The sequence below is a fragment of the Acanthochromis polyacanthus genome, chromosome 3 (genome assembly GCF_021347895.1).
Source record: "Acanthochromis polyacanthus isolate Apoly-LR-REF ecotype Palm Island chromosome 3, KAUST_Apoly_ChrSc, whole genome shotgun sequence".
In the NCBI taxonomy this organism is placed as follows: domain Eukaryota; kingdom Metazoa; phylum Chordata; class Actinopteri; family Pomacentridae; genus Acanthochromis; species Acanthochromis polyacanthus.
Genome location: NC_067115.1, coordinates 9,263,964 through 9,289,474, shown reverse-complemented (window position 1 = coordinate 9,289,474; position 25,511 = coordinate 9,263,964). Strand labels below are relative to the sequence as shown.

At 39.6% G+C, this 25,511-nt stretch overlaps 1 protein-coding gene across 3 annotated transcripts in view; it reads right to left on the bottom strand.

Annotated features, from left to right (window-relative positions):
• Positions 1-25,511, bottom strand: part of rptor (regulatory associated protein of MTOR, complex 1) — a 234,618-nt gene that overhangs the window by 5,286 nt on the left and 203,821 nt on the right. The window contains exons 26-32 of one of the 3 annotated variants that reach the window (XM_022193050.2): positions 20,019-20,124; positions 15,764-15,878; positions 15,527-15,651; positions 14,600-14,725; positions 11,396-11,443; positions 2,037-2,143; positions 1,040-1,167 (exon numbers count right to left, since the gene is read on the bottom strand). In XM_022193050.2, coding sequence (XP_022048742.1) covers positions 1,040-1,167; positions 2,037-2,143; positions 11,396-11,443; positions 14,600-14,725; positions 15,527-15,651; positions 15,764-15,878; positions 20,019-20,124 — 755 coding nt within the window. The remainder of the gene's footprint in view (positions 1-1,039; positions 1,168-2,036; positions 2,144-11,395; positions 11,444-14,599; positions 14,726-15,526; positions 15,652-15,763; positions 15,879-20,018; positions 20,125-25,511) is intronic. The other 2 variants (XM_022193051.2, XM_022193052.2) reach the window with 2 other exon arrangements.

The following is a 25,511-nucleotide window of genomic DNA, read 5'->3' as shown; positions in this document are numbered from 1 at the left end:
TGACTGACTTGGTTTAAAGTCTTGCTATTTGTCTGGTCTTTGTTTGTCTTTCTTGTATTTTAGGAAAACTGGACTCAAAGTACACAAAGACTGAGCGATGAGAATCTAAAGGACTGTAGTTGATGTTCCAGCTGATGAAGGACAAAAAAACAGGTGCTCAATAAAGACTAATGTCGTAATGTTAATCTATATGTTGCACGTGCATGTTTATGTATATTTAACAAACAGAGAAATCCAAATAAAATCTTGTGCTGCAAGAAACGCAGGTAAGAAACCAGCAGGTGGCAGCATGAGATCAGGACTGGGAAAAAGAAATACTGGTGAAAACCATCCAGTTGAAACATGTGATCATCCTTTAGGAGCCGAGTTACTCACCACCCATGGTAATAGAGTACACTGTGATGTGACAGAAAAAGCACCTGATAAGCCTAACAATACACTCTGAGCACATTTGTCTTCCAGCACTGAAAACAAGCAGCACAAACACAAGAATTGACAACAATTTTAGAAAACCTGACAGCAAAAAACTACAACTTGAAAGCTGCTGAAAGGGTTTAAATGCAAACATTCTCTTAAACACACTTCACGTGTGACCTCTGTGTGCCTGATTAGAAGTCCTGGACTAATAGTTGCTGAAAGATGTAACTGCACACCTCAGGGGAACTATTAAATTAGCTTTATTTAAAGATTTATGGGCCACTTCATGGTTTAACTGCTTTGTTTTTTCCCTCGGGGACAGAAATTAAAATAATGTTTAACCAGCTGGGTGGGGGTGGGGGTGGGGGCAGTGTCACTGGGGTCCATTAAAAGAGGTGGCAACCCGAAGGGAGATTTACGTCTCTCTATATGTAATAAATACATATTATAGAAGCGACTGATGTAGGAATCTGTAGGCGTTAATGCCCACAGAAAGAGCCACGTACGTTCTTCTGTGTATTTGAATAGAGGTGAGACAGTGCAGGGAATTGAAACCATAAATTCAATATTTAATGTGACAAGGAGCTGATAAGGTGAAAGAGGAAAGAAGAGGGAGTTTCACCATTCGTTGGGGCCCATCCTGCGGTCGAAGACGCGAACGGATCCGTCACCGAGACCGGCGACGATGAGCGAACGCTGGGAGTCGCAGGACAAACTGGTCACGCAGCTGTCGGCTCCTGTTGGGATGTCCTGCAACACAAAGGTGTAACTTTACACCCGTTTCACATAAAACCTCCTCCAGAATCATCCATCATGAGCTCTGTTGAATACAGGCTCATTTGAAGTTGGACGCAGCATCGATATGCAGCCAAAGGCGAAGCTGGACGGTTTCTATTAAGTCCATCCATCACGACGGTGATCAGCACAACAAGCATCATTACATGTGAGAAGAAACAGAACAATATACGGCACTAATGGACAGACTCAGCCTCAGATGGACATTAGCTTAACAAAATAAAAGTCAGCTGCAGCAAAGCAGGAAAAGCTCAGAGTAAACATGAAGATTTGATATGAAAAGTCTCAAATATGATTATTTCATGTTTTATCTTAAATGTGAATAAATAAATGTGAGACTTTAAGTGAAATATATATTTGAGCTTTAAAGAAACTAGTTTGTATTACATATTCTACTAAAAACTCTATTCAGCTTAGCTTAATATTCACAAATTAATCTTTTAGCGCTTTATTCTACATTTCTCATTTAAAAATTCACCACAAAATTAACAATTTGTTCTAATCAGATACTGTAAAAAACTAAACAAATTTCTTATGCTATCGAGGCAAATTTTTGACTGGAAGAAGATCACAGAGGTTCCTATAGGAATGGTGGACTTGTTAACTGGTATACATACACAGAGCTACGAGAAAACGAGGTGCTGAGAGAAATCTGTGCTGCTGCTGCTGGCATGAAACTAAGTCAGCAGCTCAAAGTCAACTCTCAGGAGGACACAGAAGGACAAACGTCTCGATAATAAGAAATGACGGAACAGTCCGGCAGCTTGCCGTCTTACAGCTGTTACTTCATTTATTTTATAGGACTTAAAGAGGTGCATTAGTACCTGGACCTTCATCTCTCGGTCGGTGTCCCAGATCCTGATCACTCGAACGTCTCCAGATGTCATGAGGAGTCCAGTCTCCTGCTCCCAGTCCACCACCATACCAGCTCCTGCAACACACGACCAAACACCGTTCAGAATACAGAGAAGACTTACACATATATGTACCAAATACACATAGTAGACCAGCTACCAGTTCCATGTAAGCCTGTACACATCCTACACATTATAGGTTGGTTTTATCTTAAATCATCAAAGGTCTTCTGTTAAACCGCCTCTGATTTGCAAGAAATTTTAAATCATAAACTATGGATACGTAAAATGATTTTTGTGAAATGCTACATAGATAAATCAAATATTTTTTGACATATATAGATATTTTTTAAAACTGCATACTGACACATTTTTTGCACTTTGAAATTTGAGGCTGTTTGAACAACGATGCTTCAGAACTATTACAGACAAAAACCAAAACTTTTTACCGTTATTTCTCAAAATGTCTGATTCAGAATCTGCAATACTGGACAAGCAAATCAACTAATGTCTGATTATGACTGAGTTGAAATACGTAACAAAAAAAATGAAGCCGTTATGAAAAGTCTCATCTTTGAATGCTATTTGAGCAGGTACAGCATGTTCATTTGTGGCCTATTCTTCATTTTCTAAGCAATTTTCAAAACATGTACCGTGTAAAGTATTTGATGTATGAAGGCAAAGTTTCACAGATATCTTTTTAAATATCCATACTTCATGTTATACAACTTTAAGGTAAATCATAGACAGTCGAGCAGAAATTGTAGATGGAATTACTCTAAATCCTGTATGTATGAGTGTGTGTGTGTGTATTACTAATTACACTCATACTGTCTAACTATCCAGTGTTATTCCCACATTTAATTCAACATATGTCCAAATTGCTGCACTTTCAAAGTGGCATTCTACCCTTCAAATACAGGTGCAATTCTTTATTATATCTGTATTTATATGAGAGGTGTAAATTGTCTTTATTTGATTTTTTCAAATATATTTTACCATGCTTCATTTCTTTTATTCATGTTTTTCCTTATGTCTGCTGAGCTGCTGTAATGTGTAAATGTCCCCAGTTAGTGATCAACAAAGTTCATCTTTACAGTAAACACACACAAACATGCATAGACTCCATAAAACAAACTATACACTGATAGAACAACAGAAGGCATCTTTGCACCACAATTAGCATGACTAACATGAAATATTAAATTACTGACAATACAATATGTGAACTGCAGGTTGAATTTACATTTTTTCAGCAGTTAACTGCAAAACACAGCTGTTAAACACATAAAGCATGTGTTGGTCCCTTGAATGTACAAACCACACAATCTGTTGGAGGTTTCAGGAGGCTTCTGTAGCACATGTAGCGAGTTAAATGAAAGATTCTACCAATAAAATACAACTTCTGCAGAGAGTGCAGGTGCAAAAAAACCTACTTCTCTTTATTACTCTGTCAGTCTTAGTTCTATTGAGATAAAAGTTGCGTCTTTTTCTGTAAACAAACGTGGACTTCATGCAGATGGAAGCACGGTTCAGCATTCTGCACCCTCACTGTCGACGCGACCAGAGGGAGAAGCAAACACTGACCCTGGAACTGAGCCTGTCAGCAGATTCTGGCTTTGATGAGTCAAATGGCACTCGAGTGAGAAAAGCGAGGAGGCAAGAAGCTGAAGATAGCAAGACTCTTCATGTGTTGGCAGTCGGAGTGAAGTGAGCAGTGCTGCACGAGGCCTGCTGGCTCAGAGACGCCTGGAAAAGGCCTCCGACTGCAGCCCACAGCGTGCAGGAGGCACGTGTCGGATGGTTTAAAGACTTTCAGAGGGAATAAAACCACAATCACTATCCAGTGTTGACGTGAGGCTGGAAGCAACTTCTCAGCTTGTCACTTCACCCCCTGAACCAAAAAACCTGCCAGAGGCCATGAAAGGCATGCAATCTTTAAAAGAAAACCTAAACACAATCACAGCAAGAAACTGTAAATACAGTAAGAAGTGCCAGATTTTAAACCTTCTGACTGCACTAATCCTCTGTGATGTGTCATTCTGTCAAAAAAATAATCAAAAAAGAAAGAAGCTTGAAATTGTGTCAGTTCATACCAATACCAAAAAAAACCAAAAAAACAATCCCTTTCAGTCTACATGCCTCATTTTAAAATTCTCCAAAAACGAACAGTTATTAACCAGATTCTGTAATTTAATTTATTTTTTTGCCATAATTATGAAGCTCTGCTGTGACCAAAAGTGAGGTAACCAAAATTCTGAGTGTTTTCAGGTGAACTGGGCTGAACTGCAGGCAGTGTAAACACAAAGTGCATAAACAAATTAAAAATCTAAGTAGTGAATAGGATGTAGAGTGCTGCTACAACAACAAGCACGTCTGGTAGCTTATTCAACAGAAATCTAAGGCTAATCCTGCTAGCATGCTACAACTGATACACAGCAGTTGGTGCGCTGCCACAACGTTCCAGGTGGAACTAAAACTCTTCCATTCTAGGAGTACGTAGGCATAATTATACTCATACTACAATGAATGTATATCAGTACAACAGTTCACACAGTTACACCAGTAAAAACTGCTCCTTAAAATCTGTGACATACTTCAGTGTGGACAGAACAAATGACCGGATAGGACAGCTTAATGTTTTCTAGAGCAGGTCACATGTTAAAGATGAACAATCATTGCAAGTCCAGAAACATAAAGTCCATCCATTCACAGATTTTGGGTGGTGTACTAACATGCACAAGGAGACTGATGCAAACCCTCCCAGGACAAGTGTATTTTAGCAAAATAATCTTCATTCTAGGTTCACCCAATTTGCTATATCTTGGGCTTTAATGACATGCTCTGCTCATATTCAGAAAACCCATCAGAGTGTTTTAAAGCTATATCCTTTTTTAAAAACAAAATCTGCAACATTACACCATGTATCAGAGCCAGCAACGGTAAAAAACACAAAGAATTGTTGGTAAACTGAACCAAATCCAAGCCTTATATAGCAATTTTTCTTTAAAATCACTTTGTTCTGCATGTCTCATTTGAAAAATTGCCAAAAAAAAAAAATCAATTTGCACTTTTTAGATCGCATCAAAAACAAAAAATTCTGCGGTTCTTTTTGCAACCCAGAAGCCAGTAGTGACTCAGCAGGGACCAACAGTCAAATGGCAAAAAGTCAGGGAGTTTTGATCTGAACTGCAGGCAGAGAGGAGACATGTAAGAAAACTAATTAAAACTGTAAACATAAAAATATCTATAGTGTGGAGAGTCATTGTTTTAATTTACAGTATTAGTATAACTTGTTGAAATTTGGAAAAATGTTCTACATGTTCATTCTAGGTTTTTTTTTTCAAGTTTTGCAACATAAATAATCAGAGAAATTCAAATAATTTTTTCTTTATTCATGATTTATGGCACAGTGTCTGTATAACAGAGTTCTCTGTCCTTCTTCATGGTTGTTCTGTTTCCATAGAGGGGAAGGACTTATTATTGCAGTGAAAAATGAGCTCACAGTGAGCAAAAACTTGACAGGAAAAAGTTCCCAGAAACTGCTTGGAGTTCAGAGATATAAAATACTTTGGGGGGCTTGATGGGATGGCAAGAAATAAGAGAAAGATATGGAATGACATGAGTCAGTCAAATGTAAACCTCAGAAGATTATTTTAATACAGCATACTGTTTGGATTCTTCCAGCTACATAAATGTATGAAGTAAAATGTTGGACCTGAACTCTATTTCCTACAAGCCGTGCAAGTGACAGCAGTGCAGCTACTCTTCTGATATTGACGGCAGCAAAGCAGGAATAAACAGGCAGGTAGGACCTCCAGAAATCAAAATACACATTAAAATACTCTGGAAAGGATGTTTTTAGATGTGATAGAAATAGCATCCTTTTCTGTGCTCTTAAGACTCATCTCACTGTGCTTCATTTGCGTCCTTCCCTCCTCCTGTTCCTCTGAATCACCTCCTCCTCCTGTTTCTTTTTAACAATCGATACCCATCTCCAGCTCACCCACTTACATCACCACCTTACTTTTAACATTCACTTCATATTTTCATCCTAATTTGCTTCTTTTGCAGCATTTCCAAGAGTGCAGAGCCGGATTGGGACTCACACAACAGGAGTGAGCATCATTTGCGATGCTTTCCCACTCTTCCTGTATGAGTCGTGACTTAGCTTAACTTTCATCTAACGAACCATCTGTGTCGAAGCCCTACGATGTCCCACTTGGCTCGTGTTGTCAGGAAAACCCGAGCCTCGTGCGGCGGCTTTGAGTCCCCCGCTGTGATGTCATCCGACGTCAGCATGGTGGGCTCACGCTGGGGGAAAACCACTTCACAAGGCCTGACGCCGGCTCGTTTCAGAGACAAGAGAAGAGGCATTCCCTTTGAAGCCGGCAGCTCGGCGATGAGGAAATCTGGGTTACAATGAAAGAGGAGGAGAACGAAAGATTCCCCAACACGCGGAAACGTCTGCACGTGTTTCCTCCACGATAAGAAGCCAACACATCACAAAAGTTCTCCAAGATTCACAGCTCCATCCTTCCTTATTCATCATCAGCTTTCCCTGTGGGCTCTCATGAGAAGAAATCTCGTGAGGATATAATAGAACGTGTAGGAGGGAAGATCCCATCAGCTCTGCTACGGACGTTTCACCTTCATCCAAGAGGTTCTTTAGTTCAGAGTGATGACGAGTTCCAGGAACACATTCTCATCTAGAAACACATTAATAACCAACATGCTTTGAGGAGTGAATGGCTGCAAAACTGTCTGGTCAGAGATGACAAGAAGTGCTAATGGTGGTGGAACGTTTTAGTCGAGAGATCTCAAGAATGCATTAGAAGTACTTGATAGATGATATTACAGAGACGGCTGGTCAGCTTAAAATAGATTCCTTCCTTCACTCCTAAGATAAGAACAGAATCAGCTGATGGTGTTCACTAAACAATAGTGATGCTGTGATTTGAAAGAAAAATGATGTGCAGCACATTAGGGACTCAATATAGTACACAATTTTTATTAGAAATTAATCTAAATAACATTTTGGTGTTTTAGAAGGTTTGGTCATAAAATTATACTCTTTTTTTAAAAACTGAATTTAAATCAGCAAAAGTTTAGTTATTTTACAGATATTTGCTGTTGAAAGAAAAATGAGGTACAGTATATTAAAGACTGAAAAATGCTAAATATTTGTCAATTTTACAGATTTTTATATCATATATATTAATCATGTTAGACAAAAACTGTAAATAAAGTCCATATCAAATTTCTGTATTTTTTTAAACGGTAATCTGTTCCTTTGCAACTTTTGACTGTAAAATCACATTCTTTTTTAAAATAGTTTTTAAAGTCAAAAGCACTCAAACTGACTGTAAAGGAATTGGAAAAAAAATGCACCAGATGTCCACATAAAAAAAAACAGCATTTTCTTTACTTACAATGTATAAAACTACATCATTTTACTGAATTCAAATCAGTAAAAAAATATAATTTTACAGATATTTGCTGTCATTATTACTTTTTTGAAAAACTGTTTGAAAATATTCCACTATTCCATCCTTTTTTTAACATATTTTTCTGACGACATCACTGTCAGATTTTCACCATTTTTTAGCGTCACATCTTTTTTTTACAGTGCAGATAGTAGAAGAGGAGGAGAAAGCAGCGTGACAGGTTTATACCCACAGTCTACATCCGGTGAGTCAGACTGTATGACTAATAAATCCGTCCACCTTATTTTGATTTCTCGGACTCTCCATCCAGGTGCCCACTTCCTATTTCTCGGTTCCAAAATCTTTCCCCTGTTCTTCCTCCCTCCTTCTCCACTTCAGGCGACTAAATCCTTCCCGACTCAAATCAAACAAATTTTTCATGGAGTTCAAGGGTCAGAACTTGCCTTAGACTCGACCCTCCAGTTCAGTCTCTCGCGGACAATCACTCAGCTGCTCGAAATGGGAGAAAATTCTGCCTTGGAGGGAACCTTTGTGGGTCTTAGTTACCCACACAAAAATCAATATGGACATGGAGAACTGAGCTGTGAGAAGGAAGAAGCTGAAGCAAAAAAGAAAGGAGTGTGGGCAATGTTTCCTCAGCTGTAAACCAGCACAGAGGTGGAGGTTTAGACAGAATGGATGAACATTCTCGTCTTCTTTTCTGCTTGAGATCAAAAGTTCTCCATAAAAACATCAGAACCAGTAATGATGTTGTTAGTAGGAGTTTCCCTTGTTCAATCAACAACGGGATAAAGCTGCGGTCGATAAGCCCTGTACCCTAATTTGTGCTGTTTTTCCTGTTTTTTTTGCATAAACATCTCAGCTTCACTCACCTTCCTCTACATTCTGATTCTACACCTTCATCTCCAGTGCTAGTCCAGCTATCCCACACACTGCAGCTGATTAGACCCAAACGGTGGCTCTCCTCCCTCAGCGTTTCTCACTCTCTTTCCCTTCATCCTGTGTGCTTTAAAAAGACCCTCGAGGACTCTGGCAATAAACATTTTTTTGGGATAACTAGGAACTGGCCCATCATGCGGTGGGATCGTTTGGGGCCTCTGACTGACGGGGAGGCGTCCTCGTTGTAGCTTTTCTTTGGCATTCGGAGAAGCTATGACCTGCCTGGTTGACAGATACCTTGTAGAATGAAGCACAGTGGGTGTGATTTCAGTACTTGCTGGCCTGATTGTTCTGGTCCTGGCTACAAGAATAACTTTCTGACAGTTCTTGAACCTATCATGGGTTGTCTTGGTTTTGTAGGGAAATGCCATCAAATGTAAGAAAATCAAAGTCAAATTCTGTGAAAAAACCCCAACTTTTTAGGCCACGTCTGCACAACCGTGAAGCCATGAATGACTCACATGTGGCCAGCAGTCATGTGACAAAATTTTACAGACTTTGAATTTTGTCTGAAAAAATAACCAAATCTAAGTGTAAAATTATGAGATTTTGTCAAAATCACCTTATTCTAAATCCACCCAAGGCTGTTAACAAAAGAAGCTCGGCTGACACTACGTTTTGTCTCATTTTACTTAAACTTCCAGCTCATGTGCCTCCTTTCAGCCCCACACCGACTCCCAGGTTGTGGATTTATTGAGTTCCCAGAGCTCAGATGTTAACAAGGCACCAGACAGAATGCAGAGCAGGACTCAGCATCTGAATCCTGAAGCCAAAGAGGAGAGAGCTGCCCTACTTTCACTGATGCAGCCCAAAGAAAAGAGACAAAAACACAGGAGACACTAAAAAAAACAACAACTCATCTGAAAAGAGGGAGGCGACTGAGGTAAATGAAGTGCATCATTCTTAACAGTATGCGGACCAGAATTTCATTAAATTGGCTTAAAATGTAATTACAGGTGTGAAAACTGTGTGCTTCCTTACATTACAAAACAGTAAATAAATACATAAGGAATTAAGCTTTAGCTGTCATTCTAAAAACAATTTACTGTTTTTTTTGTTATTTTACAGCTTTTCTGTTTTGTTAAACTACATACAATGACCAGTACAATTAGAGAAAAAAAGCAATAATTTACACATTAACAGTAAAACACAGGCCAAAACTGTGAATAATGTTAACAAAAATCTGTATTTTTACAAACTGCAATTACTTCTTTGACAAGATTTGAGTGTATTTTTTGTTTTTACTGTATTTAATTCAGCAAAAAAAAAAACCCTAACTACTTTTATAGATATTTTCCATTATTTGAAATAATTACGTATGTTAAGGAATGAAAAACAGTACATAATAGTTTTAAAATGTTCTTTTACAGGTTTACACAGTTTTGTTAAACTACAGATAATATAAAGTTAAATCACAGAAAAAATAATTTATTTCCATGGAAACTGTAAAAAAAAAGAAAAAAAGAAAAATCTACAAATAATGTCCACATCAAAAATCTGGATTTTTACTACTGCTAATGACGTGTTCTCTTGCTACTGTATTTAAATATAAATTTAGCTTATAAATTTAAAAAATATCATTATTCTACAGATATCCGTTACTCTAATCCTATTTTTTCCTACTGTTTTCTTGCTGTATTTCACCTTTTATATTGTTTCCGGCCCTCCTGCTGCCAGATTTCTACCATTTAAAAAAATTAAAAAATTCTACAGATGATTATTAATAATGTGCAGCCTAAAATAAACACAACTGTCACCTTCTTTTAGAGCCATCTACAACCTTTCTATCCTTGCGTCCTCTCTGTATACCCATCTGGAATAAACAAATGCTACCCAACTAATCATCCAACTCTTTTAACCCTCCCTCTGATCTTTCCTCCATAGAGTTTGGGGTTTTTTTTCTCCCCAGAATCCATCTCCCTCCTGTTTTATTTTGTCCAGTTACAGCCTCTGCATTCTGATGCAGCAGCAGAATCATTTCTGCACTGGTTCCTCTGGACTTTAATCCCTGCAGACAGACTGACTGTGGGCTCCATGTTATTAAAATCACACCAAACACCCTGCCAATTAAACAGCGACACCTTTGGGACCACCTGCAATTAATGTGTTTTTATACGTGAAAGAGGCCATTTGAGGTGAAGATGAGTAATGGGGCAGCGACTGTTTGAAGACTGAGTTCGGCCTTTTCTTGGCAATAGCTTTGTGAATAAGCTGATATATGAATGTTGTTTTATACGTGGATTTAGTCAAACGCTCCCATGCCTGTAACTTTTTGTTACGGACATTTCAGTGAAAACACAGGATAGAGTAGATGTACAAATAACAGATTGAACAGGTATGCTAAGTTACAAAATACCACACTGTTCAAAAATTCATTACAAAAGTGTTTTTTTAGGGATGTTTGTCAGGTTACAGGTCCCTTATAAATTCTTGAAAAATAAACAGAGAAATGTCACTTTAAGTGTTTCGTTTTTAAGCTTCATAACTTTATTCGTGCACAGGTGACATCTTTGAGTAATTCCTACTTCTATCCATTGCTGTGCTGTTTTCCACAGAGGTGACAAACGTTATATTACAGCGAGGAATGAGCCCACAGTGGGAAAAATGTAACAGGAGGGAAAAAAAACTGGGGCTGAGAGGGTTAAAAAGTGGAAAATTCACCACCATTAATCCTGCAAACTGCAGACATACTGACTTGAACTTGAAAGCAAGAGTGACTAAAGAGGTGATACCACTTTTACAAATAAGCTACAGCAACTTTTTCCCTTCTTCTAAACTTAGTGGTGACTGTCAGGGGTGACGTGATGATGGAGCATCACCAGACAGATGGATGAGTGACGGGCGGTCAAGGGGGGAGTAACAGAAACCTAAAAAAAGAGGCTGTTCAGTGCAGCACCTTCTGCTGTGGGAGTGTTGGGAGAATAAAAGAAAGGGGACACTCACCTCCTTGCTTACTCCTGTCAAGATAGATGGAGACCCTTCTGGCCAGACCTGCGAGCAGGAAGGAATGGAAGGAAAAGGAGGAGGGAGGAGGAGGAAGAGGAAGAACGTAACAAAAGCAAGCAACAAATTAGCAAGGACCCCCTGTGCATGCCGAACCCAACATTCCCAGACATTTAGAAGAAGTGACACTGGTGAGGCGAGGCGACGCTCAGCGCTGCACCAGTGTTACTTCAACATGCATTCAGACTGCAGAGGCATGAACAAGGCTGCAGCTTCCTGAAGCAGCGATCAAAGAGTGGAGTCTGCACCAGCTCACCACAGAGCAAATAAACAGGCAGGGTGGAGGTGGACTGCACACGTTATTGTGTGTCTTTGCAGGAGAATTAAGCTCTGTGTGATCAAATATTAACTTTGTCACGTGAAATGATGCCGAAACTTGTTGGTCTGGATGCGTGCCGCCTTGCTTGGCCTCTCTCAAGAATATAAAAACGGGGGGGAAAAAAACACAAAACAATATCAAAGACCCAGCAAAGTAACAACAACAAGCCAGACGTCCACAGAGATGATGAGAAACAGCACACAGGCGTGTTATTGGACGATGGGGATGAGTGAGGATCCTGCAGGTAACTCTGCACATTTGTCTGCCAGCATCTTATGGAGGTTTTTGGCAGCACAAAGGCAAACTTGTGTAATATTTGGTTGCATTATTAATGCAGCGGAGGTTGAAAAACTTAAAAAAAATCCAAGACAGAGTCTTGCAAGTGAATAACAGGGCCATGAGGGAAAACGGAGTTATCGGAAGCTTCAGTAAAACTTTTTTTTAGGAAACATCTCCGCTGTTGAGATTGAAACTGACACTTCCACGAACAAGTGCACCATTAAATGTTAAAGTGTGGCTGAAATCGTGGCTGTGGATCGCCGCGAGAGATTCCTCCGCCGAGGGAAAAGCTCTCCGGGCGATTTTGTTGTTGCGGCAGTCGGACAGGCAGTGACGTTAGTTAAATGTGTCGCCTCTCTGCAGGTCCACGCTGAGCTCCGGTGTCTCTGTAATGACGGAGATGTGCAGCAGTCCACACCTCATCCTGACAGCTCTGCTCTGGTTTCTACCAATTAGTCAAATTTCTGTCAGACTCTATATGCTCTCTAACAAAAAAAAATAACAAAAAAACACTATTAGCAAGTTGTCTACCTGCCGTCACAGCCACTTTTCCGTTCTAAGAAAAATCCAAAAAGTGTGGGAGTTAATTACTGCGTTTATCCAACACAATCCTTCCTGCTGAAGCTGTCACGGTTTCCCCAAAAAACATCCCTGACCCAGAAACGGCGGCTGAGAAACGCCCTGAGGCAGGAAAATGTGGAGCAGCGCAGAGAGTTGAGGAGGAGAAAATGGGTAAACCCTGGACTACACAGAAGAGTGGGGAAGACTCTGACAAGTGTGTGCTCTGGGTATTGTGTATTTATGAATAACTTGGCTACAGGAACTGTGGAAGTGTGTCACCAGCATCCAGGTTTAAAATGATCAATTATTCTGATGCAGCATAGAGAATCGGGCGAGAAAAGAGTGAATCCAACCTACCTGCTGCACGTCATGATTCATGTCGTGCAGGTAAATAACCAGAATTTGAATTCAGGTGAAACTTGTCCCCAACTTTCTCTGCTATGAAACGTATATGATGGATGTGGTGGATGTGACAGAGTGAGACAGGTGAGGCTGACAGCAGACTGTAAGCTGAATTTGCTTTGACTGAGGGAACTTCATTTTAACTCCAGACTTCAGTGTGGAAGTACAGCTGCACTTGTTTTCTTTCATGTCATTGCTTAGGGTCGATTCGGTTGTCGCTAAGTCACAAACTGTCCTGAACTTCCAGTAGTGGTTTAGGGTCTGGACACAAGTTGACGACACTGATACTAGAATATGATGCTTTAAGTTATCTGAATGGTTCTCTGGCTGGTTGGCAAAGAGATAAAAAATCCTCTGGCCAAATTCAGAACTAATTCACCTTCATCCACAGCTGTTTAAAAGCACACATCTACAATAATTAACCCTCTGAACCCCAAAGCTTGCCTGCAGGTTTGAAAGGCTTTAAAATATTGTCCAAAACGACACCATTTATCAGAGCAAGAATGTGTAAAAAGTGAGAAACACACAGATCTACTCATCTGTGACACACGCTTATGTCAGTAAACCTAGCTCAGTCTACATTTAAAATTCTGATATTTCATCAATATCACTTTATTCTATTTGTCTACTTTTAAAAAAATTGCCAAAAATAAACAGTTTGCTCCGACCAAATTCTGTAAAAGAAAGAAAAAGATTCTGCACTCCTTGTCGCAACTATGACGCCATAAATGATTCAGCTGTGACCAACAGTCATGTGCCAAAAACGTTTGATCTGAACTGGGTTGAACTGCAGGCTGTGTTTACACAGAGCAGAGAGGCAACACGTCACATTTAAACACTGGCCACAAATAAATCGTTTTTGTAAGATTCTGCAAAAAAATAAAAATTCTGCACTCATTATTGCACCAATGAAGCCACCACAGATTCAGCTCTGACCAACAGCTGCACACTGTGTCTCCACAGCAGACAGACGATAAGTATGGAAACAAATTAAAAATTTAAGTAGTAAAATATTTATAGCATGCAGAGCTACCATTTCCCCAGTGCTGGTAACACCGGTAGGCACTTGATTAAATGTTGTACATGCTCAAGTTTTTTCAACTTTTGTGGAATATGTAATCAGAAAAAAGAAGTGTTTTGATTTATTTCTTGCTTTATTCATGCCATTGTAGCTGTGTCATCCTGCACAAAATACATTCTGAGTTCTCTCTCCGTCCTAGTGGTCGTGCTATTTCCATAAAGGTGCAGGACTTGATATTGTAGTGAAAAACGATCCCACAGTGGGTACAAAAGGAGCAGAAATGTCAAGAAACTGCTTGGAGTTCAGAGGGTTAATAATTCACTTCACCAGATATGCATTCCAGATTTTCTGCAAAATGTTCAGGCGCTCAAAAAACAAAAAATACTAGTAAAAGGTTTTAGAATTTGAAAAGAGAAAATGGTTTCACAGCTGGCCTGCAGATGTGGAAATGTGGCTGGGATGGGTTGGACAGTGGGTCTGTGGGCGCAGGTGGGACTGTACTGTGGGACTATGGGTGGGTGGTTTAAAGGGGCAGATAGTAAAATAGAGCGTTGATCTTTACTGTGGGTGCAGGTGGAGGGCTGACCTCGGGTGGTGGGCAGCATGTCGGACAGGCCCTGCCACGCCGTCACCATCTCAGGGTTCTTCTGGTCGGCGAAGTTCTTCCAGATTCGCAGCGCTCCGTCATCTGGAAACAGAAGAGACACTGGAGTGAAGTAATGTGGATAAAGAGCTGCAGTGAGGAGCAAAGGCTAAGGCCAGGAGGAGCTCTGACACTCGTTTGTATTCTTAATGGATTTGGAGGTGTGCGTGTGTTCAGAGGATTTGATGAAAAACCTTGAACTCCTCCAAAACACACAGCGTGACTCCACAGTGAACACACTCCTTTAAAAGAAAAATGTAGAGCAGCATCTTAAAAAGCTATTTCGCCTTAGTGAAAAACAAGCTAAGGCAGGAGTCTAACCCTAAAAAGCTTTGCAGCCGAGGCACCGAGCTGAACATAAAACACGCTCGTGCACTCTGATGAGGAAGCTATTACACCCTATAAAAGTGATTTATATTATGCGCTTTACTTTTTTCTTTGAACGCTGTATCTTTTTAGAACTAATGTCCTGCGCCGCTATCCTTCACAGCATGACGGATGGAGAAAAGCTGAACAAGTGCACATTAGATTTTGTTGAGATGAAATTTGAATTTATTAATCCCTGAGCTTTTCGGGGGGTTGATTCTCAGCGTACACACTGAAGAGCAAACAAAACAAATGTGTGCATTAAAGTCGACTTGTTTTTCCCGTGGGTTCAGAAGATGAAGCCAGCGGAGGGTAATTGCTTTGTTCTTTTTGATGAATGATGATGAATACACATGAGCGCTAGAGTCAAGTGTTTAACGCCACAAATGAGTCTCGTTGCGATTTCTGCTGTGTCGGTGGGCGTCTGGGTGTTTCAGATGCTCACTCAGGGAAATTTTACACTAATTTCAAGCTTCAAACCTGTCGCAGTGAGCAGCAACGAGCAGTCGTGCCCGTTCAGGTACTCCATGGAGGTGATGCGAGTGTATCGAGGGTTTCCGTTGTAGAAGTAGTCCAGTCTCTCGCCTTTTTCCCAGTCCCAGAAGCTGCAAAACACATATACACTCATAACACATATACAGTCATTTAAACATTTAAAATGACTAAGAATGAAACTGAATTGTCAGTCTATAACATTTGCAGCATTCAGACTCTGACCAGATGCTGTCCTTGTCGGCCACAGCGATGCAGGTGTTGAAGGGGTGGAACTTCACGACAGACGGCACTCCGGGGTTGCGGTTGATGAATATTTGATCATCCAGACGAGAAACACCTAAAAGGGGAAAATCAAGAGTGAGAAGTGCCGCAGGTTAACTCGCTGAACTCCGAGCCGTTTCTGGACATTTTCTGCTTCTGTCGCATCAAGGTGATCCAATTCAATGTTGTCCTGAAAAAACGGCATAAAACTAAGATGGATTAACTGATCCTGGATCGTAAACATGAGATTTCCATATCCAGATTGTTCTGATTGACATTAAACTTTTTGTACAGCGGGCTCCAGTAGATAGCCACAGCCGCTGGGCTAAATGTGACAATATATTGATATTAAGGAAATGTATGAATTGGCCTCAGCTGCTTTGCTGCTCTAGCCTAGCCGCGCTAGACAACCCACGGCAACGAATTTAATTCTCTGCCAGGGTCGGTCTAGTTACCCTCGGTAAGCCTCGAGGTTGGATGCTCCTAAAACTGGCTGACGAATCACCATGAAGTGTAGAGTCAGAAGGCGGGCATAACTAAGTGACGACAGAGGCGTGACAATTCTGACAGAAACAACCGGAAACAACCATAGAAACAAGGATAGACAAGAAGATGGCTGCGCACAATAGTTGTTGAGCTTCACTAGCACCGACTCTGAATAATCTTTCTGTTAACATGTCTGTAATATACTTGAGCTTCACCCATTGACTGTATAAATAAGGCTTCACCGAACTCCCGCATCCTCTGATTTCCGGCGCTCTAGGAGCCTATTCGTTGCACTGATTGGTTGTATACCTACCCAATTGCTGCAGAGTGATTTGAAAGACATCCTTTTAGCCCGCCTCCCTCCCTGTCGAGAATTCCTAGACCCTTGCGCCTTCAGACCTGGGTCTAGCGCGGCTAGGCTAGTGCTGCTCTCCTTCATCAAGCCAATCTTCAACCAGCTGAAGGTATTTAAACCATGAGAATCTGCTCTGCTAGGCCTCATGATTGAGAGTGAGCTTGTGTGACCTATTTTGTTTATACTTTGTACCCAGTTCTTTTCAATCGATGTCAGGGTAAAGTCGGGAGAAGTGAGAGTTTATTTTATTTACATTGGTCTTGTTTTTTTCTCCTTTGCCAGCAAGCCTTGCAAAGGAGACCTGACATTTTAGTCTGATTCCCTATTCTCTCCTGTTGACAGGGACTAATGGAGTTAGTTTTCATGCAGTTGAGTTAGTCTTGTGATTTTATTTCTATTCAGGGACTGCTGCTTGTTCAGCTTTTGACCTGGCAAAAAAGAAAGAGACCAAAATACATTTTTTGCTGACATCCTTCCTCTGCTTTCATGGTATTCCCCTTTCCCTTTGACCAGTGCAAGCTGCTGTCACCATCTCCTCCTTACTGGACTTTTGCATATTAACACTGATGAAAATTCAAGCATTTCAACCTGAAACGGTCGTGGAAAATCACTTGAGATATGCAACAAAGCTTATTTTAGGATTCAGTGCTGTTGCAAACTTCACTATTTCTCTCGACTCGCATCTAGTGGAACATCCCAGAATACCAAAGATACTGGCTGGGTGCCTTGGGGCTCACCAGATTGGTTAATATGCCAAAGTGAGATAGCCTGAGGACATTATTCCTGGCCGCAGGGTCCAACCCTGAAGATGAAGTTTTTTAAAAAATTGGTTACAATTTGGCAATTTTGGGCACTGCAGTTTTTAGCAAACATCTGTTAAACTACACACTAAAATGCTGTTAATGTATTCATCAGTGGTGGATGAATACATGGTGTACTAGTGAATATTTCAAGCAGACAATATGTGTGAGATTAAGCCTGTTTCAAAAAAATACACTTGACATGACATGAACCCACAATTTTATAATCTTTCCACCTTTAGATTTTACCTGAGATTTAGCTTACTTGGTTCAGGTGTTCTGACTCTTTAAGTCACTTGACATACTTGTCCAGGTCATAGTTTTAATTTAGTTTTTCTTCAGAAATTCTTGTGTTTTATGTCAGCCAGTGTTTTGGTATATCTACAGAAATTCATGGTAATATCTATAAATATCATCTCCCCAAGCCCTTTGCACTCATACAGCCCATATCATCACCTTTCCACCTCAGACACAAATTCATCTCAGTAGAAAGTAGTTTTTGGGATAAGGCGCTGAAAACTCTTGTTTAAAAGCTGGGAAGATTTTTTGCTTTTGTGTGTTCTGTTTGGCAGCACAGTCGATAAAAATACTACTGTAAAATCTGAAACTACGCTGTGTATCAAGAAGAGAAGGAAAACTCAAGTCAGATCAGGTTTACAGGCTAAACCATCACCTTCATTTCTATTTCGGTCTCTGCTGCCTTCTCTTCTCTCTCTGGACAGACTGAGGGCAACCCTACAACTTATTTCTCTCAGAAAACTGTGAGGGAAATTCAATGATTAAATGATGAAGTTAAAAAGAGAGAGAGGAGAGAGACATGTGCGTGAGCAAACCTCAGCTCTGACGCCATTTGCCTCGTGATATGGTGTAAGTGCCTGCTCTCGTGTGTGAAGGGGGCTGCTGCTGACGTCGAGGGTGTTAGCGATTCTGTGTGAGGAAGGGATAACTTCGCTGTGGGAGTCTGCGGGCTGCTTCCCCAGGCTCTCTAATGTGCAATTCTGTGTGTGTCTGTGTGTTTGGGGGGAGTCCTGTGAGTCAGAAAGCAGGAAGTTTCCAGCTGTGGATCGGCTTCAATCCATCTTTTCATCGCTGTGAAACATGCACAGACTCGCTCACAAAAGCGCAGCATCTCATCTTGGTGTGCGTCTCAGTTGATTTTCTGGATTTCACCCAGATTCTGCTCCAAAGACATTCAATTAAACATGATTCTGGCTGAATCTCAGCTCCTGTGATCTGACCACAGAAGTCAGAATTAATTTGATCACCTAGGACGGAGACTAATTTGTCCTCTAGGAGTTGGGAATTCAAGTAGAGGTGGAGTCCCTCAAGGTTCAATTCCGGGACCTCCAACTCTCAGTGAATAAACAAAATTGCTTCCTACCGAGCAGTTGTCAGTTGATTAGGGATCAAACAGGCACATAAATGTCTCAGCTAACATCTGCTGAATTTGGCTTTAAAGTGAAAGTGATTTTAAAAAGCACGTCATCTGTAAAGAAAGTTTTTTTAAAAAGCAAATAACAGATTTTGAACTTTCTGATGATCTTTGAGCTACTCATCAGTGATGTGCCGCTCTGTCAGCAAACTAAAATTGTGACATTAAACAAAATTATTTTATTTTACAGGCCTTGTTAAAAAATCAGTCAAAAACAAATTGAAGACCAGTACGAAAACAAATTCAAAATGAAGTAAAAACTTGTAAAATATCTACAGTGTGTATATTTTGTCCAGTATCACTAACACCCGTGGGCATTTTGAAAAATATTATTCATGTTGATTTCAAGTGTTTTAATTTTTTGTAAAATGTCATCAAAGAAATTCAACTTTTTATGTGTTTACTTATTTTTTCTTTTTATTGATATATTTCTTGTATCAATGTGCTTTATGGCTTCATATTGCACAGAGGACATTTCCATGTTGTCTCTCCTTTTTCTTGGTTGTTCTGTGTCCACAGAAGTGCAGGATTTTATATTGCAGTGAAAAATGATCCCACAGTAAAGAAAAATGTGGCATGAGCAAAAAAAAGGTCCAGAGACTCTTTGAGGTTCAGCTGGTTAAATAATTTAAATGTGTCTTTCATACTTTTACCGAAAGCACAACACTCATACGGTACTTATATGTGAAACATATTTTAAATTATTTACTTGACTGACTTAATTAACTCATAGCAGACTTTTCTTTTTGTCCAGTCTGTATTTCACTTGCATTTTTTCCTTATTAAGGTGACAAAAGCACCTAATTAAACATGAATCTGGTAAAATCTCAGTGCTGATCCAACCACACAGTTTGTTTATGTCTTTTTTTATAAGATGCAAGACGGCTTGTATCATGTAATGCCAAAGTGATTAAGATCTGGGATGACATTTTGAATCACAACTGATTTAATTGAATTTTTGCTAACATCTTTGCAAATGAGTTTTTCATTTAAAGTTAAGTCCAAGTTCCTCCCACCCGTGAAATTCTGTTATGTGAATTTCCCCTCAGGGATCAGTGAAGTCTCAAATAAACAAAAAAATTCTCCCTGCCGCTCAGACAAGTCTTTGTAAAAAGTGTGTGATTTCATTAGCAGGCCACTAACCTCTTTGTGTGATGCTTCGACTCTGCCGCCTCACGCGAGCATTTCTCAGAAACCTCCACTGACGCTCCATCCTCACCTGACTCTCCAGGTCGTGCTCCTCCGGGATCTGACCAGGTGAACAAAATAAATAATACAACTCATCAGTTCATTTGGAACATTTCTGAACTATTAATATATTGCACCCTGGAACTCCGTCCTCTGTTCTGTGAGCCTTAACTGAGTGAAAACCTGTGTCACTTTAGCTCAAAGCGCAATTTAAATTTAAAACTTGAAGACAAAATTCTAATTTCGTTTTGATTGTTTTTAACATTCAGTGACCGCTGCACCAAATAATGGCTCTAAGTTCCCTACTTTATTCGAAGAACCAGAACTTCTCTGGATAATTGGTGTTTATCGGTGAGTCTCGACAGACCAAAGAGCGTCTGAGTTCTGTGTGATGTGAGGAAAATAAAAAAAAAAGACATCAAACATGAGGGAGAGAAGCCGTTTTCTAGCAAACAAACACAGCTACACTCAGTTACTCCTTTTGTTTATCTTTGAGACCTGATTAAAGTGTGTTTTCTTCCCTCTGAACATTTGTACAAGTGGTTTTACAAATATTTTGTAACCTGCATTGTTTTTATACTGGAGTTATAATAAGAACTGGATACAGAACTTCAAACAGCACCGATTCACTCAGCCAAAGACTTCAGAAAATAAGAAATTAATTACACCAAGGTCACATCATGCAGTTATGATTAGATTTAAAAAAAAAAAATCTTGGATTGACTTTATTATTTATCGATTTTAACTCAACCTTGTAACTGTGTTTATCAAGTGTATATAATTTATTTTATTACTATTTTAGATTTTTATAGGCGTGATTCAGCATTTTGATTTTTACTTCAGATGTAGCTCAGTCTGTTTGATGTTTGTGTATAACTCTGAACTACAATTGTTTAAACCTCTAAACTCCAAGCAGTTAAAACACAAAGAATTATCCATTTTTCTACGGCCCTTGAAGGAATCATCTGTGATGTGCTGGTCAGTTGGGAAAGTTAACCAAATCTAAGCTTAACATTGTGATATTTTATAAAATCTATTTATGCTATGTCTTATTTACAAATTAGATTTCAAATTTGAAAGGCGTGTATTTTTAATAGAATCCCTCCAAATGACAGCATTTATCAGAGGCAGAATCTGTGAAAACAGAAAGCATTGTTTGATTTTCAACTTTCCAACAGTCCTTGAGCTAATTGTTCATGTTGCTAACCGAGGCTTATAATAGCGATAGAAAAAATGTAAACAAATATATTTTTTCATTTTAAAAATTAGCCAAGAAATGAATAATTTTGAACCATAATGTGTAAACAAGAAAAGCACTCAGAGAGCGCAGTACTCTGTCAAGGCTGCTGAGCTGTTGCATGATTTCCAACGGGTAAGTCCCGATAAGTCTGTAGATCTGTGATCATCAGCTGCCTGCTGATGTAGTGTTCACTTGTTGTCATAGTTACAGTGACGCCCTTCCACTATCTCATAATGATACAGAAATCTTTAGCAAATCTGTGAATCCAAACTATAAGCCGCATGACTGCCAAAATGTAATCAGCTAGTCCTTGTGTCATTTCTGGCCTTCCCTGAAAATCCGTTATTCTGTTTTTGAGTAATGTTGCGAACAGAGACAAACAGACAAATCGATCACCACATAGCTCTGCCACGTTCCTTGGCAAAGCAAATACTAAAAAATTCTGCACTCCTTGTTGCAACCACAAAGCATTGAGAGCTTCAGCTGCAATCAACAGTCACATGACAAAAATTCAATGGGTTTTCAACTGAACTGCAGGCCGTGTAAAAAGTAATATGGAATAAAATATCCACAGTATGTAGAGTTAGAATGTTTTTCACAGCACTGGTAACATCTGTGAGCATCTGGAAAATGGTGACCATGCTGGTTCTAGTTTTTCTTTTGGTCCAATTTTTGTAAAATAAATATTGAAAGAAATTCAACTTTTGCATATTCTTTTTTATGATTATAACATTCTAACTTTATTATACTGCAAAAAATACATTTTTCAGTTCAAAGCAAAAAACACCCAAAACCTTATAATAATGTAAACAACAACAACAAAAAAAAATCAGATCTAAGTAATCTGCAGTGACCAGACTTGCAGTGTGAACACAGATGATTATTATTAGAAGTCTTCTGCATATTTAACAAAATATCAAACTATTCCTTTGAGATTCAGACACTTTGCACCTTCACAAGAATTTTTAAAAAACTTTTCTCCTCAAAGTGTCATCTCAGATTACTTCTGCAGCGACGATCTTAAGCGACGCTCATGCGGCTACCGAGATAATGAGTCAAGCTATCAGGTTCACTTCATGTAATCACATCTCATCACATCCAGTGCACAGAGGGAAAATATTAACTTTATTAACTCTTACGTAACAAAACTGGTCCCACAAATTTATTCCACAGAATGACTCTCTTAAATATGCAGAGGATCGTATAAAGCAGCCATTTTTCTGCTGAATATATTGAAGTCATAAATTAAAAATGTGCTATTGTGAATAAACATCAGAGGCAGACTGCGACTGTAAACGTGCGGTTTTACAATAAATACTGGCTTATGAAGCACATTTCCGCCCACGCCAGCTGAATGCTAAACAGACCTATAGCGCCATGTGGTTCCACTACTACGGTTTGTCATCAATATTCCTGTAATGCCTTCGCTCGCTGTGTGTTGCTATTAGAGAAAAGACAACACACATTTTAACACCTCAGAGTGCAGCTGGTGAATGAGTACATTTGTGTGTGTGTGTGTGTGTGTGTGAGGACGGAAAGTGTGTAGTCAAGTCAGGTACTTCACATGCGACGTCTCCGGGGGTTTATGGTGCCTGACCGAGCCTGAAAGGAGGCAGATTTAGCAGTCAGACTGACGTATTCCCACAGCTCAGAGGGAAGGAGTGTGTATATGCATATAAATATATATATATATATATATATGTATATATACACGTGCTGTGTTGTGTGTGTGTGCACCAAGGTAAGAGGCAGTTACTGTTGTTCTCAGGGTTGGAGTCTTGCACTGTCAGCTGCAAATGTAACGTATAATGAGACCCTGAGGTGAAAAATGTGTGTGTGAGACTCCTGCACAGAGCTCTGCACACTGTGGATATACAGTAAAGTCTATACAGTACGCAGCGCTGCATGGTCAAAAGTATGTGGACGCCCATTATCAGGCATGATCAGAAAGTACTGGAACAAAACACATGTTTTTGTGGCCAATCCTAGGAAGTAGTGTTACTTGCATATTGTGCAATTTAAAAAAAAATAGTATAAAGTCTGCATTCTACTGGGTCCATACTAAGGTTCTGGGAATGGTATGAAGTCTTACAGACAGGTTTGAAATGCTAAATATCATGCCAATATAAAGCTTATGTCCTCACATGGAAAAGCATGCTGTGTTTCAAAAGAAAAATGGCCAAAAGCACAACATTTATCACAGCCAGAAACTGTTAAAGCAGAACAAAAAAACAATATCATCAGTCCTTGAACTAATCATCTGTAGTGTGCCGTTCAACTGTAAAATCCTGAGCGAGAACGTTTGAAATAAACAAGATAAACTGTGGCTTCTTGGTGCTCCACTGCAGGTTTATTTTGGCCATAATACCAGAATCGGTGCTCTCCACTCTCTCTACTCACAGTGCTAACTTTGACTACTGATTTTGATTTTGTTGTAGTCTTTTGACGATAATGTGTGTTAGTCTGAAGCAAATTTTAGCGGTTTGTTTTCATGTGTTCTAGTCAACAAAGGCTAAATACATTTGAGTCAAGTTTTCATCAATTTTAAATCAATATTAATCAGACTTTTTCATGATTATTTCTTTAATCACCTATGCACTTAGATGAGGCCACAGCTGTCACAATATTTGTGCATGGTTACCATGGTTACTTGTGTTAGTTTCGTCTGTGGTAAAGTTCATGGAAAAGGCTCATTGTCCCTCCTTCAGTTCAACTGGCCAAAGCTGAATGTGCTGCAAACACCTGGAACATTCAGCAGCTAAGAATAAAATTGAGCACAACTATATTTACAGACTACAAATTTGAATTTGATATTATTGACAATGAGTGTTATCTCTCTGGATGTAAATAAAGGTTTAATGAATGAATCAAAAATGGAGCGTTTCAGATCAAGGACGCAGGAATGTAGCAGAATGATTAAACATAGTGTGTTTTTAATTAAGGGATGTAAACACACTCTAGTAGACTCCAAAATAAAATGATACACCTGTAACTGTGCATAATATGGGCTCTAAAATATCTCTGCATGTTTTTGCGTTAAGATTCCCCTTAAATGGAGCCACAACGCCAAAACTAAATCGTATAAAGTGATCCAGACAAAAAAGTATGACCATGGATGTCCACACACTTTTGACCTCCTTGTTCTGTTAAACATGAACCTGCAGCTGTGGATGTTTTCCATCAGTCTCTCCTGTGAAGAGTCTTCCGTGTCCTTGCTGCTCCTAAACTCGTGGATGTGGACACACTCAAACGAACATTTCTGTGCCGTGCTGCTGACACAGTGATATGATAACCTGCATGCAGACTCGCACACAAACCGGAGCTTTGTAATGGAGTCAAGTTTTATGGCAGCACTCAAAATTTTGCCAACGCAGCGTTCTGTTTCGCTTCTCCTCCTCCTCCTCCGCCTGTTCGCTCTCTTCCCATCCAGTCATCTCGCTGCTTTTCATCACCTTTTGTTGCCACTTCTGGCTCCGTCTTTCTTTCATGCCGCTCATCCTGCCGTCGCTTCTTTTCACTGACTTCACTTCTAACACTTCTGTTTTTCCTCCTTGCCTACACTCTCCACCCACCTCTATTTGCCCCTCCAAGTCTGCTCTGCTTTTCAAATATTTCACCTTCAGCATCTCTCACAAAAAAAACACTTTTCTCTTTCTTGCATGTGTGTAAATATTTTATTTTAATAAAATCTTTTGTCTTCACTACTTTAAAAACTCTATTTTTCCTCTATTTGACCCTCATGCTCGACTCTTTTTTTATGAGCATTTCCCTCCATCTTTGTTTAACCGTAAGGAAAAATGCTGAGACCATTCATCTTTCCTCCTGGAGCACGTTTGGGTTGTTGAAACAGACGGAGGCTTGACTTAATATTACAAAATTAGGCACCAACCACTGTGCATGGTAAAAAGCTCTTCTTTTAATCTAAAATTTCACTCGGGAGGATTTACATTATGGAGCTTAGAGAGCTCAATTATTCAGCAAAGACATTTTGTGGAAGCAGCAGGCACCTTTTCTCTCTGTGGAGCCCTGTTGGTCTTTATAGAACAGCTCCTCCATAAAATAAATTCTGTAACACAGGCTGTGTCCATGCACTCAAAAAGTATAGTACCATTTAACGTATTTTTGTGTGAATGAACTGTAGTGTGCATCTGTATGTTTTCAGATGCACTATTTAACCTGCTAACATGTCACCTTCTGACATCCTCAGT